Source organism: Rhodofomes roseus (assembly GCF_022264815.1).
Source record: "Rhodofomes roseus strain CIRM-BRFM 1785 chromosome Unknown C8Q71scaffold_11, whole genome shotgun sequence".
Lineage (NCBI taxonomy): Eukaryota > Fungi > Basidiomycota > Agaricomycetes > Polyporales > Fomitopsidaceae > Rhodofomes > Rhodofomes roseus.
The window spans coordinates 133,169-148,384 of record NW_025952967.1 but is presented as its reverse complement, the minus strand read 5'-3'; the positions used below and the strand labels follow the sequence as shown (position 1 = coordinate 148,384).

Here is a 15,216-nt window from a genome sequence, read left to right as displayed (position 1 = left end):
TGATTTCTATTCATCTCGACTCCTGTCTGGTTTGACAACTCAATCGTCCCTGCGAGCGCTCCATGGATACAGGCTCGGAGATGCGTGTTACCTGGAAGGTACCGACGTCTACGTGAGGCCCCTCACATAGCGTAAGACCCGACCGGCTGCTGCCCCGCCCAGAGCTCTGAGCATGCCTCTAAATTCGTGTCGGGATTCTGCTGCTCCGGCTCCAGTTCTTTTCGCTATCACTCTACTGGGAAGATTGTTCTGTACACATCGTTTACGCTATGATAGGTGGGGTCACTTGTCCTTCAGGTACCTCCATAGCTTGTAACAACCCTGCAGAAAATGGATCTTCCGAGAACTGAGGTACGTTCTGCACGCTAGAGGTATTCAGGTGCTCTTCATGACTGTCTCCCAACCAGTCCTCGACCGTTGCCCCGAAGTTCCCCACAACCCTCCAGTGCGAAAAGACGACAGTGGAGAATGTGCCTGAACCCTGAAGCGCGGCATCGCTTGGAGCATATCCCGTATCCCCGCCGGAATCCGTCAGGTAGAAGTTGCGCAAATCTAGGATGAACCTAGAGAAGACGATGGATGCTAGGCTGATGTGTTACTAAGTCAACAAGCGATCGTGTTATGCATGGCTCCTGATGGACGTACACTTGCGCGAACTGCACGACGATCTATGGACTAGTTCAACCCGCATTCGTCAATCAATGTGTTATACTTACCCCGTCCCGTAACTTGACACCAATGGCGGACATGATGTTCAGAAATGTCAATTGACTATGGACGTTGAGCTCGACATCAGCTTCACGTAATCGGACCTCTGGTGTAGTCACCGGAGAGACACGCACGCAAAGTAGACGGTCCCTTGACACCAGGCTGAGCGAACGTATGATGTCTCCTTCTCATGACGCACCATCTTTCAACACCATTGACGCAAGGTTGCGCTTTCTGCCTTGCATCCGCAGCGCTCGGTGAATGTTCGATGTCCTCCAGTATGTCAGCATGAGTACAACGGAATCTGCAGCTATTGCTGCAGCGAGGCTTCCGTAGGCCACTAAAAAGAAAACTGAGCCAACGGGCTCCACCAACACACTTGAGGACGACTGTCACTACATACGTCTACGTGATCGTGAGTCAGCTCTTCAAGCTAAATTAAACCCCGATACTACGACTTACTGATAGTACCATCCGACGTCTGAGAACCCTGACAATTCGCAACCATTGAAGGGAAGATACGAGGCCCCAAAGTCGGCAATCCTCGTGAAGAAGAACTGGAAGCCTCAGTCGCCGGCTGTGCGAGACCGCAACCGGTTGACCCACCACATCGACAGAAATAGGTATCATCTCGAGTACAAAGACAACGCTGAAGACTATTTTCCGGATTTTGTTGGGACAGATTGCAAATACTCTTAGTGAGTGGAATGCTGGGAACAGGCCGTCAAATACGAACGCGTAATTGCATGCACGGCAAACGACATACCGGCGTTGACGAGGGCGAAGACTACGGACATGGCCTGATTGATTCTTGACAGCACAAAGCAGCTATCCCACAACGTCAGTACAGGAGCAATAGTAAGTCAGGGAATGTCATATTACGCACAACTGCAATTGCTGGTGAGGGAGCTGTGCCATAAGTCTGTGCGTAGTACTCACCTCGTGTGCCGGGCGATTAGACGAAACGGAGCTGCCTGACAAGGCCAGACTGCAAATGTTCAGAGCTACGACGAGCATCGTGAAGTACCGATTCACAAGGAATAGCAATGTCGCGCCCGAGAAACTGCGCGTCCATATACAGCGAACCTCCCGGGGTAACGTCAACGTATAGTCGTAGAAGAGCAATGCTTGCCATTGGTGTATGCCCCGCCATTAGCACGCAGTATCTGTACGTCACTGCAACACTCCTACCTGCAGAAGCCGCACCGCACCAATGGCTACAGAGGGAAGGTCAGTGACTAGTATGAAGTACCGGGAATCGTCGAAGCTGAACTCACTACATCCCCAGTTTCGCAAGGCCAGTCCAATGTGCGGAATCCATCAGGCCTTCTAATACGCGGCGAAGCCTACATGAAGTCCTTATGTATAGCGGAACGATAAGCGGATCTGACTCCGCTGATCAAACTACACGGCTTCAGGCTGGGAGTGATCGAGCAACGCAGCATAGTGACAGCTTCTGGCAGGAAGCGGTGAGCGTGTACGCAGCGATCGCGGCCACTAAATAGGGGACTCATCAGAGCTGTCGAACGGTCTGGTCAGACCGTCACACTGTCTGTGGTTCAGTCGCAGGCGGCAAATGGATGCCGTAGAAATCCAAGATTTGACCCATACGGTCTACGAAGGTCATGCCATCATTGATCGTGGTCGACCCTGCAGCGTACAAGGAACTACGCATGCAGGATTCGGAGACAGTCAAGCATAACCTGGCTTCGGAGTATGGGCCACCGAAGCCGTGTCGAGACTGCTCGGAGATAGCCAAACCGAGCCTGTCAATCAGAGATCGAATATGTATTCAGTGACAAAGAAAGGCTGTACAGTAGGCGTGATATGTCCGTGGGCATTTTGAGGGTATGCTGATTGTATGCTGATATACAGATATTAGGCGGGGTGAGGTACTGAGGGAGCAGAGAACTCTATGCGCTCGACGAGGAATGCTGCGGTCATGAGCGAGGAGAGGACGAGCATGAGTGAGCTAGTGGTGAGCACGGTGTACCGTGCGGAGGACACTCCTGTGAGGAGCGAGACCACGACGAAGATGTTCAGCGGCACACGGAACAACGATGAGAGCTGATGACCAACCGTTGAGTGAGCTGCACGCGAAAGGACAAGAGTACGCGACTCACCGTTGCTCGGTGCTCGTTCGATATCAGCGATCCACGGAGCATGCCCTGGATGGGATAATACATCCCCACACACGCCTCAAACGTGCAGAACGCCCAGAACCGCACATATTCGCTCCCACTCTCCACGCTCACTGCAAACGCGACCGCGCTCACCGCGCACACGAGCGAGCTCAGCTTCGCGTGCAGCGTCAGTGGCGCGTCGCTTGCGGGGCCGCCCGCGTCGAGCGGCGCGTCCTCCGCGCGAGCGAACAGCGATACGAGCGACGTGTACAGGAGCGAGCCGATCATCATGCTGACCATGAACGCAGAGAAGATGTAGCCCAGCGGGAGAAGCGCGCCCGGGCGCGCGGCCTCCTGCAGCGCCGGCACCCAGTTGAAGACGAAGAGGTACATGGACCCCTCGAAGCAGGTCTGCGTCAGGCCGATGACAAGCAGGGACGGCTCTGACAGACGTATTGAGTTGGTAGGGTGCCTCCTGAGCTGGGGAACAACAAACCGTTGCGAACGATCTGGAGAGCTTGCCCGAGACGCCTCAGTTGCAGCGGGTCCGCGCTCGCGGAAGTGCCGCCACCGCTGCCATAGTTTTCTGTCCACGACCCGCGGATGACGACCCACGCAAGCACGAGAAGCACGCCGCTAGCAACGAATGGAGAGGCGAATGAGCCCGTCGAACTGACTAGTTGGTTGCTCGCCACTCCGGCAGTGGCAGCGACGAAGCCGTTTACCAGGGACGCGCGACCCATGATGGTGGACAGGTCAGCGGCCGGCAGGGCAAGGGAGTTGGACGCCGAGATGAGCCATGACTCAAACACGGAGAATAGGATGGAGGTAGAGAATCCGCCGAGGAAGCGGCCCAGGATCAATATGGGGAAGTAGGGCAGTTGTATGAGCACGCAGGTGAGCGTATAGGTGATACAGAACGCCAAGCAAAGCTTGCGCCGGCCACTACAAATTGGAGTTGTCAACTCCTGTAAGCGTGAACGGTCAAGCAGTCTCAGCAGACATACTATTGATCGGCCCATACTCCGACCATGGGCGCAGCGAGCCCGGCCGTCATGAAGCCAGTGACAAAGAGCAGTGCGACGTAACGCTCGGGAAACGCGTACTGTTCCTTGTACAGAGAGTAGATATACGGCCCTTGCAGCCAGTCCGCTCCTAGATACGCAGTGCATCGTCAAGTCCCCGAACCATGCGACGCGACACACCCGTCGTATGAGAAGGCGACATACCCATAACTATCGCGTAAGCAGACAGATACTGTCTCGAAAGCTTGTGCAACGCCGGAGTCGGCGCATGGAGGCCATCGTGCAGACGCACACCCTCTTTTCGTTTGGGAGACAGCTGGCGTTCGACCAGCATGAAGAAGAGACATAGCGCGATGAGGCATACGAGCTGGAACTCGTAGAACGAGAGCGTCATGATGAGCGCGCGCACAGGTCCGGCGGGCAATCTTCAGTCGTCCAGAATACGCCAGAGGTAAGGAATGAATCAGAGCAGTGCCAGGTAAAGAGTAGGAAGGTCGGGTAGTAGGAGGAGACACGACTCGGATGGCGGTACGGCTGTAGGTCGGCTGTAGGTCGGGTTGCACTGTTGCAGAGTGTTGCTCGCTCCACTCGCTAGAAGCACGCGCACGCTCAGTTCCGAGGTTGCTCACCGCTCTGCGGTGTCCCGAAGTGTCCCGAACTGATCGCGGTGAATTGCACCATACAGCGACTATTCCGGGGCACTGATAGCTATGGGAGAATGACAAAAGGGGTCGGTGCAACATCCTACGGAGGAGGACTTTCCTCCTCAAATGGTCCGGCCCGGGCCGGCTCAAGCTGCTCAAGTTAACGTTTAAAAGGCTAGCCACATCCTCGAGCAAATTCTGGACCAAACGTTGAATCAGACATGACCAGCTCCTCTCCTATTAAAGGGCGACGCGACTCCTCGACAAGATTTTGTGCACATCCTCAGGCTATCGCTGCGAGAAACTTGAACGCCGATATAAACCTCCGACAACTAATTTTAACTTAGCTACAGATGTTTCGTCCGGCATAGGCGCAGCATCAGTACTTGCACCGCGTTGAAACTCTATAGCGTGACCAAAGGACGTACGTTATGCCCATACTGTAACTAGTAGGATCCTGGATTGAACAAACTTTGATCGAGTAGCAGAGACGGCAGTGTCACGTGTTGATGTATGGCCTGTTTGGGCACCAAGCGATCAATGGCGTTGGACGGGCATTGTCCCGCCAGTTCTTTCGTGGCTGATTGTCGTCGCATACAACCACGTATCTTCCTCTGCCAGATACCGAGCGAGGTTCTATACGCGAGGTGCGTCTGACTTGGATGATCAGAGAGGGACCACGCTGAGCTTGCGCTGGCACGTCGATTAGCCGAAGTTTGGTTGCCTGTTCCGGACTTCGCGTTGAGTCCAACCCACGGCCATCTCGCTCTCCAAGCTGCAGCACGTCGGCCAAGGTACGTCGCGCATCCAGCTGCATGGTGCATTTGATACTGGTGGCAGCACTGATACAAGCGCAGTGCCCGGATCATTCTCCGCTCCTTCAATCTGTCACTCCTTTCCCTCGCTCTCGGGCACCCATGAATGGCGGCCAAGACTCAGAACAACCACTCTCCTTTTGCTCGCATCTCCCGCCTCATCCGCAGCGGCCCGTCTTCACCACTCGCCCGCGAGCCCGACGCCGAACCAGTCGACCAAGAAGACTGGTACATCCCCTACAACGGCCCGTACGAGCCACCCCGCGGGATGCCTGACGGAGTCGTACAGAGGGATAGCTGGGGGAATCTAGTCAGTGGTTGGCTGGCGGAGGACCCGCTGGCGAAGAAGGAAGACCGGTACGCCCGCATGAACCGTGATCGTGCAAAGTCCGACGCTGCTGCTCTCACTTCTTCGTCTGGGAACGCAGCATCTACTGCACGTAGTCGAGCCTTCTCTACGACACGTAGCGTCCCCAGGCCCAGTGTCAACTCGATCATCCACCTAGACCAGGCAGGAGGCGTTGGAGAGGCTCCGGTGCCTATGCGGGAGCAGCAGGAAACTCAGCCGAAGACGACGGAGACAACGCGCCATAGCCTTGCAAGTATCCTTACGTTGGGCACACGGCGAGGTCTGACCATTAGACACTCTGCCTCGGCGGGCCAATTGACGCGTCAGGCGTCGGCGGGTAGCGCGGAGCACCATGCGTCGCCGCAGACGGAGAACGCGCAGGGGTCGATGTTCCTGCGCCGCCATCCGTACGCCTTCCCATTCTCTACCACCGCCACCAGCTCTTCCCCGCCTCGCGTCCCCTCTCCTACTACGTCTCCCGCCCGGCGTTCCCCGCCGTCCAAAATCAGAGTGACGCCGCAGCCCTCTCGTACCCTCCCGCCGCCTCCCGCCTTCCTGCGGCCCACGCCGCGCAACCGCCTGAGCATCCGGGGCTCCATCTCCACCCCCAACCTGCGAAATCCTCAGTCTACCTCCCAACATCGCTCTCCCGCTCCACCCACGTCGATCCCCAAGGGGAAACAACGTTGGTTATCTCCGGAGACATGGTGCGACGCGCTGATCTTGCCTCGCCCGCGATTCGCCATTCGTGTAGACCCAGGTGGCGGAAGTGGTCGAATTGTCAGTCCCCCGGGCAGTCCGGTTCTGCCCAACACCATCACCTACTATCAATCCCGTGCAGAGAAGGAGCCCACGACAGGATCATCCCATGGGCTGGACACTGGTGTTACCGCTGATAGCCACGAACCTTTGTTGACGGCGCAGAGCACAAGACCGTTGGCGAGCCCGCCTGCAGCAGAACCTATTGCAGGGCCCTCGCGAGTGACGGTGGAGGAACAGAGGCAAGCAGTGGGCGTTGGACGTAGTAGCGGAGATAGACATGGTGCGGGTATAAGTAAGGCGCCGACGAGTTTCAAGCCGCCAAGACCAAAGAGCTTCGCACTGGACGATCTGGCACTGCCCAGTCCAGTGCCCTCACTGACGAAGTATGTCGCTGTCGCTCTCCTTTTTGTAATTCACCCTCCCATCAATCGTCTTCCGCGGGCGCCCTTACTGGCGTTCATTGTCTCTGTCACGTCAAGCTTGCCCAAGACGGTGTATTCACATGTTGCCTTGACAGGGTCCTCGAGGAGGGCAGGCAGCTCGAAGCCGATCGCCAGGCGTGGCAGTCGCAGGCGACACGCTCGTTCCAAAACAAGCGTGCCCGGTCCGTGTCGCGGGCCCGCGCAAAGACGCTCAGCACCACGCACCGTCCCCCGCGCGAGGGGCGCACGTCCGCCATGGACGTCCTCGCGCAGCGCACGCTGCTCGGGAACCAGTCGCGTCCGCCGACGGTGCATGTCCGGCTGCACGAGTCTAGGTCGCAGATGTTCAGGTCATCAGAGGAGCACGGTACGACGACGTTCACCAGCGGTGGCGTCGGCGTCAGTACGTTCACGTCGCACTCGCACTCGCATGGCCCCGCGCGCTCACACGCACACTCTAACTCGGTTGGGACTGCGACGTCCTCGCATGGGCACACGGAAGAGTCGTTCATGTGGACCGGCTCGGGCGCGGGCCACCACCAGCGGTCGCACTCACTGGGTAAGTCGGCGCTCCGGCTTGTCAAGAACACAGCGTCGACGGCGGCGGGCTTCTGTGGCTTCTCGAGTGCAGAACGGGTGGTCGAGGGCGGGATAGAGATGGTTGGCACGCCGATGGACGAGCAGGCGGGTGCCTCGGACATGCGGGACGGCGCGTTGCGGCGGCAGGACACGCGTGGGCACAGGCTGCAAGACCAGGCGCGGCGCGATGCGAACAACGAGAGCGTTGTGCTCATCACCCCAGCGTCTCCTCCCGATCACGGCCCTGCGCAAACACTCCGCATAGGGCCCGGCGGCGCGAAGGGGCTATCGCCCGTGCCATCTGCGATGTCAAGCTCCGGGGAGAGCCCCGTCGGTATTGCCATATCGACGCCTACGCCCTCAGATGAGCAGGCCAGACAACACTATGGTGGTCGTGAGCGTCTAAGGCTCCCCGCGCATCCGTACGCGCAAGGGGCTACTTTCCCTGTGCGTTCGTCGTCTCCAGAGCCTGAGAGATTCGCAGCGCGCCCCACGGATGCTCAGCAGGAGAAAGTAGTTGGTGAAGATGGCTCTGAACGACATCGGCAGCCGGTGCTCGTTCACCCGTACGCGCCGTTTGCTCAGACGAGCCATCCGTACGCCTCGGTTCCGCCGGCGTGGGGAAGACAAGATGCCCCACAGGTCCCTGCGCAGCCCACTGTCACTGTGGATGGTCCGACGGATGAAGATGGCCAGGAGATCGAGATCCCCGCGGACACAACGAGCAGTATGTTCGCGGAGCTTACTCCGGGCCATATTCGGGAGATTCAGCCAGAACAACTGCGGTACTCGCCGTTCATTATGGTACACCCTGTGGAGCAACAGAAGGCGGGCAGCCTTGGCGCCGCCGCGAGGTCTCACCCATATGTCGCACAGTCTAGGCGCATGAGCGAGTGGGGCTTTGCGGATGCCTTGACTGAGACGTTGAGGGATAGAGGGAGCGTCGATAGCGGTCTGGGGACAAGCGAAAGCTTGGAGCACCTACGGGACACGGACCGGCCAGCTCAGCGCGCAGTCAATTTGGACGACCTGCCTCCCGTTCCGCTCGAGGATCCCTCTGAGCGGCTGCGCCCCGGCATGGGCCGCCGAGAAGCGACGTATTCGTCCTCAAATCATACGTTGGCTTCGTCGCCCATGGAGTCCGTCAACCCGCCGTCATTCCGCATACAGCCTACCGAGCGACTCACGGCCAACGGTAATTCGTCTGGTTCGTCTCCCGGTATGATCTCGCACGACTCTTCGCCGCCGCTTTCCCCGCGTTCACTCAACGCGACTGATGATCTCGAACGCTTCCGTGACCTCTTCTACCAGCCTCCGCCCAGACCGCCAACACCCGAGGAAGCTCACAGTGAGGGCTTCCGCCATCCAACCGTTCCATCGCGGCAGCCGAGTAGCAATGTCAGCACGCGGAGTGTCAGTGGCCTGACAACCCTGGCTCGTCAACTTGTGGACGATTTCGAAGAGCTGCGCCAACCATCGTTTGATTCCATGGAAGAACCGGATTCGTCGTCCCCTATGTGGGGCAGGCGGTTTGGGGGACTTCGTGGACAGCGTCCGGACGATGCTGTACCTGACCCGAATGTGGTGCTGTCTGGGCCATCGTCTGTACGGAGTACACCCCCTGAGGCCTCGTCCCCTCCCCTGCGTTTCCCGATCGACCGGAATGCGTCCCTAGCGCAGCCCACGATCAACGTACCAGAGGATGTCGAGGAGGCCTCGCGGGCCTCTTCGTTTATTGAGTATGCACCTCAACAAGAGTCAGATAGTAAGTCTATAGTCTCATGCGAGCTTGGCGTAGTCTAACACGTCTCTGTAGCAGGCCACATGCGTGTCGGCAGTGTGGAAGCTCTGTCAACACCTGCTCTCCTCACCAGTCCACAGCGTTCGTCCACCCGGCTTTCCTTCGTGAACTTCAGGGACAAGGAGGAGCGCTCTAGTCAAGACGTTGCCGTTCCGCGTGTTCGTTCCGCCTACTCCAGTCTCGGTGCCCCTATATCCGACGCGGCTCGTTCGAGTGTCATGACGTCCGGAACGGGCATGTCCAGGATGTCTGGGCTCTCTGACTTCCCAGTGCCCCCGACCGACGTCAGCCCAGATCAGATGTCCGTGCTCGATTCCTATTTCGACGATTCTCGGGATTCGCATCAGTTCACTGGTTATCTTTCTCCTCGGCGCCCAGGAGTTTTAGTTCGGGAGCCTAGTACCACCACTTTCGGAGGTCAAAGCGAAATCGGACAGGCACTTTGAGGACTGCACTGTGCATCGTATACGTCCCTTCATTACCCATATATCCTACGCTCACCCACTCTTCACGGCGTTTCCGAGCAGTAATATACCGTAGAGCATTCGTCGATGGCATCCGTGTTCGTTCCTACGTTCCTCGCTTTCTGTTCACGCTTCGTTAATATTATGTATATGGTTATGCTACTGCTACATTCTGGATTATGGTACATCACATCACATTACTAGAACAACACATTGACAACTGCAACACCAAAGCAACAAGCAACAACGATAGCGAGACTGGATATCTACTCGTCGTATTGAGTCAGCTGTGAGGCAGGTACATGAGTCAGTGAATGAAGGCGATATGATAACTTCGCAGCTCACATCGAGAGTCAGCGTGCGCGAACTGTTGACATCTTGGTCTCGATAAATGCCGACAAGAGAATTGCTTCGCTCATATAACGAGCCTTTCAAACTGATGACAATGAACTGGAACTTCTCCGAAGCGTGCGAGCGGATGTAGTTTGCGATCTTCGCCACATTCGTGTTGTCCAATGCCGCATCAACTTCGTCGAGAACGAAGAACGGCGAAGGCTGATAGCTGAACAAGGACAGGTAAATCCTGAGCTGAGGTTCTGTACGCTGCCTGACGTACCTATGAATAGCGAACAGGAGGGCAAGTGCAGCGATGGTCTTCTCGCCTCCGGACAGTTGATCCATGTCTCGGAAACGTTTCATAGGTGGCATGGCATGGTACTTGATACCAGCATTGTATGGTTCCTTCAAAGGTTGTCAGTCCACAGATCCATCAGCGGGCAATGCAGACGTACTTCACTGTCTTCCAAACTGAGATATGCCACACCTCCCATTGGCGCTGCCTTGCCCTTGGTGAGATCTTTGTACACCTGGTCAATTCGTTCAGAGATGTGGTTATATGCCTTGTTGAAGAGGTCGCAGCTGTCGCATAGTGCTTGTCAGATGTATCATGCAGCTTTAATACCGTCCAGTGACTTACCGGCGGCGCTTGACATCATTGAAGTGGTCACGGGCATTCTTGGAGTCTTTCCTAGCCTTATCTGCCTCCCTCTCTGTCTCCATCAACTTCGTCTCGACATCGTCGAGCCTATGAAAGCAAATGAACATTGCCAACTCAGGGCAAATGCAAGATCCATACCTCTCCATTGCCTTCAAGTTGGGGGCTAGGCGCTCGATCTCGGAGTTGACCTTAGATATTTGCGAATCGATGTCTGCCAAGGCCTCTGCGGGATTTTCCTGTGTTCTTGGATCAACCATAGCTATAGCTTACGCAGCGCGGGATTTTACCTCTCTCTCGTCATCTTCAAGGCTGTCGAAGTCAACCTCGATGCCATAGTCGGGGATACGCTTGACGTGCTGACTCCCTTCCTCATCTTCGTCAACGTCCATAGCGACCTCTTCACGCAGATTCTGCAGATGGTATTAGAGTTACTCTGATCACGCGGTTGACTCTCATCCTACCTCCTCCATGGGAACATTCCTCAAGTTGCCTTCGACGAGAGGTAGCCGGATCTCGTCCAGCCTACACTTACGGTATATGGTCGAGCGTTCGAGACCCAGCTTCTCGATTTCGTCATTCTACAATCGGGGCATGAGGACGATTCCAGATTGCTCAGAATGATGCTCTCACCCTAGTGGCAATCTCCTTCAACGCTTGATCCAAAGCTTTGGAGGACTTCAAGGTCGTACGCTTGACTTGTTCCACGACTTTGTTCTTCTCTTCGAGGGCTTCATTGAGATCCTTCATTTCCTCTTGCAAGGTGGCGATGGCCTCTTCTGCTTCCCCGATCTCCACTTGGATGTTCTCCTGCGTTTCGTGGTACTTCACGATGTTAGCATCCTCTGTCGTGATCAAGGTGTCGATAGTTTGAACACGCTGTTCAGTCGTCTGCAACTGTTCCTCGATGAACTTCGATCTGGAGGTGAAGCTCATGAGTTTCCATTAGGTTAAAATAAAGTCAGACGCACTGATGTGTCAAGCGAGCGATCTGTTTCTCGAACTGCAATCGAGCCTCACTCTCTGCCGTGGCGACCTTGAGCTGCCGCTCCTCGTATTCGCGGATGTTGGACACGCCAATACTACGACAAAAAGTGGCAAAGACCCCGTCCTCGGCAGCATTGACTACCGATGCCAACTCGTCGATCTTCTCCTTCAGCGAGTCGTAATCTCTTTGAGCCTACAAGAAACCCGTTAGCACAAACAGCGGGCGAATAGCCACCCGAGAGCTATCACGTACCTTACGGAGCTCAGGCTCGATACGTCGAATCTCCCTCTCCACGTGCTTGAGCTCCTCCTTGATGCCGTCCAAGCGTAGTTGGCACGCTTTCAAGTCGTCTTTCGCGACGGACAAAGCCGACTCGAGCCTGCTGATCTCCGATTCCATATTCTCGTCAGCCTTTCCGCGAGGTTTAGACTTGTTGAGCTCCCGGAGTTCGCCGAGCAGGTTGTCGCGGACACGCTGCATGCCTGTAGGAGGTCAGTTCATTCTTTCCTCGGAACGTAGATGTTACTCAACCAACCTTGCACATCCTTCTCTTCCCATTTCCGGCCATTCCCATGGGTGCTACGACCACCGGTGATCATACCAGTCTTGTGGATGATCGTTCCCTCCAGAGTGACAGCTACACTCCCGATCAATGCAAGCGACGGCATCAAAAGTGCAGGACTCACCCTTAACATCCTGCTTCTTCTCATAGCAAACATAAGCCGCAATCTCGTAGCTGTCGCACACCAGCGCATTTCCGCAGGCATGGTGCATGGCACGCTCAACGGCGGGGTCGAACTGTATCACGTCGATGGCGAGGCGGGCGCCCTTCGCGAACGAACGGAACTTGTCATTAATCGGTTTCACCTGGATGGTGTCGAGCGGGATGAATGTTGCTTGACCGGCTCGTTGTATGCGCATATACTGTTGTGCAGAGCGATGTCAGCATTGCTCGGGGGCGAGGCTGATAAGTCCTTACCTCGATACATTCGATGGCGGTCTTCTCTTCATCAACGACCACAGCATCGATGTTCCTTCCCAAGACAACCGAGACCGCTGTCTCATACTTCCTCTGCGTAGGTTTGCACAGGTCGACCACCCTGCCACGGACGCCTGTACATTTTTCATGAGCAACAGGAGATTGTCACGGGCCTACTTTCGCACCAGGGAAGATCCTCTGCAGATTCGACAGCGTTTCCTTCATCTTCGCCTCACGCTCAGACTCCTTCTGATCTACACCCGCCTGCAGGAGCTTGTTGTGCACATCAACGAGCTTCTCGTTAATCTCCTTCTCCAAGTTTCTGCGATTGTATGCCTTAGCATTGAATGAACGTGCTATGCGAGAAATACGTACGCGATCCTAGTGCGCTCGGACTGCTGCTTCTCCAGCTCCCGCTTGGCGTTCGTGAGGCCGTCCTGGAGCCCCTTGATCCTTTCTTCCAGCTGAGATGCATGATGTTGTCAGTCGACACGTCCTCACATGCGGAAGTCTCATGAACTTACCTCCTGGCGTTTCTCGGTCTGTGAGTCCCGATCGCGCCTGAGCCTTTCCGCCTTCTCCTGCTGCCCCTCATGCCTTTCCTTGAGCTGTGCCAATGCGCGCGCAGAGGTCCGCTCATCTCGAGAAAGCGTCTCGAGCGACTGTCGTTCCTCGACGGCGAGAACAGCCGCCTGCGCCTTACTGCGTAATGGTCAATCAATGAAGCCGCAGTAAAAGAGGACAACTACACATACAGGTGGCGGTATTCCTCGAGGCTTTCTTCGCTCAGCGACAAGTTGGTCTGAGCAGCCCTCCGTTGCACCTCTGAAAGGCACTGTCTCGAACATAGCCTATGTGTGTGCGCTTGACAACTCACCTGTGGCATCGTCCGCGGCCTTCTTCACCCGCTCCAGGTCGGCCTGCAGCACTCGCAGCTGCTCCCTCTGCTTCTCCGCTGCTTGCTCCGCCTTTTCCCTCTCCTGGATTGCATTGTTTCGCCTCCGCTCGGAGTGCATAATCTGAGCCTCTACTTGCACGAGGTCTGGTTTCTGCAGTGGCATGCGTGTTCATCGCACGTCGTCTGGTGAGATGGCGAATAACATACCCTGCCTTCCAGCGCCTTCTCCGCTTTCTTGATCCTCTTCTCCTTTTGCATCACGCTTGAACGAGCGCGGGCTTGTTCGGCACGGGCTTCTGTTAGCTCCCCCTCATGCTTACGCTGCTCTGCGCGGAGCCCGGCGAGCGTCCGGTTCTGGGTCCTGATCGTCTGTGCGTGTTCCTGAAGTCCTTGCTCGATGTGGTAGAGTTTCAAGAGAATCCGTCGAAGTACAAGCTCGTCCTGTACCGTCGCACAGATCAGCAAAAGTGACTCATGGCGGCTTGGAATGAGTGACTTACACGCTCCTGGCCCAGAGCTTCGAAACGCTCTGCCTCCGTCTTCTGCTCTCTGTACTGTTTGATCTCGCCCGCAATACCGCGGCGCTTGGTGAAGTTGAATGTCGCATTCTCCGTCGCGCGTTCTTGAGCCTCCTTCGCCTTCTCATATTCGCCCGCAAGCTCCAGAGAGCCGCTGATCTGGTCGATGAGCTTGGCAAGTTCCTTTGGCGACTGCGACGCGACTGCCTCGACATCTCCCTGGAAGACGAGGAAGTTCTTCGCCTTAACGAGGATGTTGTGCGAGACAAGTGCAGCGTTGTATGCTGAGTAGGTGACTACTTGGCCGTTGAGCTTGTACTCGGACGCGCCCGTGGTCGTGATACTGGAAAAAGTGATCTGCATGAGGGCCACAAGGAGTAAGGCAAAACCTGACTCACGTTCTTTGGAATCGCCATTCCTTCTTGCTCGCATCCTGGAACACTGCCAGCACCCACGCCTTCTTAGCCGTTCCTTCTCCCTCCTCTTCATCCTCTTCATCCTCCTCTGGGTCTTCGCCTTCCCCTTCATCACTCCTTGCAAGACGGCGACCGCGGTACACGAGGTCCTTCAGTTGGCTACTTCGGAGCTGCGCGCTCTTCACTCCGAGGACGAAGGAGATGGCATCCATGAGGTTGGACTTTCCCGCGCCATTGGGCCCAATAACGGAGGTGAAGTTGGTGAAGGGCCCGATGGTCTGGTGGCCTCTGCAAGTTTGTCAAACAGAGAACGATGCACAGATGCAGTGCTGATAGTCACCTATATGACTTGAAGTCACTGACTTCTATGCGTATCAACGGCATTTCTTTCGTGTAGATGCCCTACTTCTCGGTGTGAGAAAGAGACCAGTTCCTCCGCTGACAAGCTTTGGAAGTCAGCACAGTTTGATTTGTTAGAGAAGTGGGGCCACAAGCTCAAGCTCAGGGAAGGCTAGAGGACAGGAGAAGTTAGAACGACCTTGTACCGAAGCGAAGCGCGCGAACGCGCGTTGGATCACGGTCACGTGTATTGGTGACCTTCGCGTCCCGGGCCCTGGCACTGGCAGTATGTAGCTAAGCTTATAGTGGGCCCACTAACGCGTAGGACGGAATTGAGTCATGATCAGGGAATTTTTACCGTAAAACATCACACTTATGAGAGCAATCTCACT

The 15,216-nt window shown here is 56.0% G+C and overlaps 5 protein-coding genes across 5 annotated transcripts; 1 reads left to right on the top strand and 4 right to left on the bottom strand.

Annotated features, from left to right (window-relative positions):
- Positions 1–196: 196 nt before the first annotated feature.
- On the bottom strand, positions 197–1,253 carry C8Q71DRAFT_64997 (uncharacterized protein). The gene is made up of 6 exons (XM_047919646.1): positions 1,171–1,253; positions 908–1,113; positions 843–858; positions 717–771; positions 646–668; positions 197–587 (listed from the first exon to the last, which is right to left on the bottom strand). Exons 2-6 carry the CDS (start codon positions 996–998, stop codon positions 263–265), a joined length of 510 nt encoding a protein of 169 aa, XP_047778363.1. The 5' UTR covers positions 999–1,113; positions 1,171–1,253; the 3' UTR covers positions 197–262.
- Positions 907–2,448, bottom strand: C8Q71DRAFT_760428 (uncharacterized protein). Its single transcript, XM_047923828.1, is given in 8 exon segments — positions 907–1,113; positions 1,171–1,265; positions 1,315–1,418; positions 1,475–1,536; positions 1,627–1,628; positions 1,648–1,835; positions 1,900–1,925; positions 1,986–2,448. 8 exon segments carry the CDS (start codon positions 2,027–2,029, stop codon positions 1,104–1,106), a joined length of 531 nt encoding a protein of 176 aa, XP_047778362.1. The 5' UTR covers positions 2,030–2,448; the 3' UTR covers positions 907–1,103.
- On the bottom strand, positions 2,427–4,600 carry C8Q71DRAFT_760424 (uncharacterized protein). The gene is made up of 5 exons (XM_047923827.1): positions 4,061–4,600; positions 3,839–3,986; positions 3,328–3,776; positions 2,832–3,274; positions 2,427–2,775 (listed from the first exon to the last, which is right to left on the bottom strand). The coding sequence occupies exons 1-5, from the start codon at positions 4,248–4,250 to the stop codon at positions 2,587–2,589; spliced, it is 1,419 nt and encodes a 472-aa protein (XP_047778361.1). The 5' UTR covers positions 4,251–4,600; the 3' UTR covers positions 2,427–2,586.
- Positions 4,601–5,421: 821 nt separating this feature from the next.
- C8Q71DRAFT_723944 (uncharacterized protein) lies at positions 5,422–9,674 on the top strand (the record flags this gene model as incomplete). Its single annotated transcript, XM_047921613.1, has 3 exons — positions 5,422–6,809; positions 6,944–9,192; positions 9,247–9,674. The coding sequence occupies 3 exons, from the start codon at positions 5,422–5,424 to the stop codon at positions 9,672–9,674; spliced, it is 4,065 nt and encodes a 1,354-aa protein (XP_047778360.1).
- Positions 9,675–9,823: 149 nt separating this feature from the next.
- Positions 9,824–15,074, bottom strand: C8Q71DRAFT_760416 (cohesin complex subunit psm1). Its single transcript, XM_047923826.1, has 23 exons — positions 14,826–15,074; positions 14,468–14,773; positions 14,052–14,412; positions 13,759–13,992; positions 13,531–13,702; positions 13,409–13,478; positions 13,178–13,355; positions 13,029–13,117; positions 12,839–12,975; positions 12,654–12,787; positions 12,361–12,598; positions 12,210–12,311; positions 11,927–12,156; positions 11,658–11,866; positions 11,320–11,605; positions 11,151–11,267; positions 10,977–11,099; positions 10,828–10,925; positions 10,669–10,776; positions 10,484–10,610; positions 10,309–10,433; positions 10,038–10,254; positions 9,824–9,979 (listed from the first exon to the last, which is right to left on the bottom strand). The coding sequence occupies exons 1-23, from the start codon at positions 14,867–14,869 to the stop codon at positions 9,959–9,961; spliced, it is 3,726 nt and encodes a 1,241-aa protein (XP_047778359.1). The 5' UTR covers positions 14,870–15,074; the 3' UTR covers positions 9,824–9,958.
- Positions 15,075–15,216: the final 142 nt, after the last annotated feature.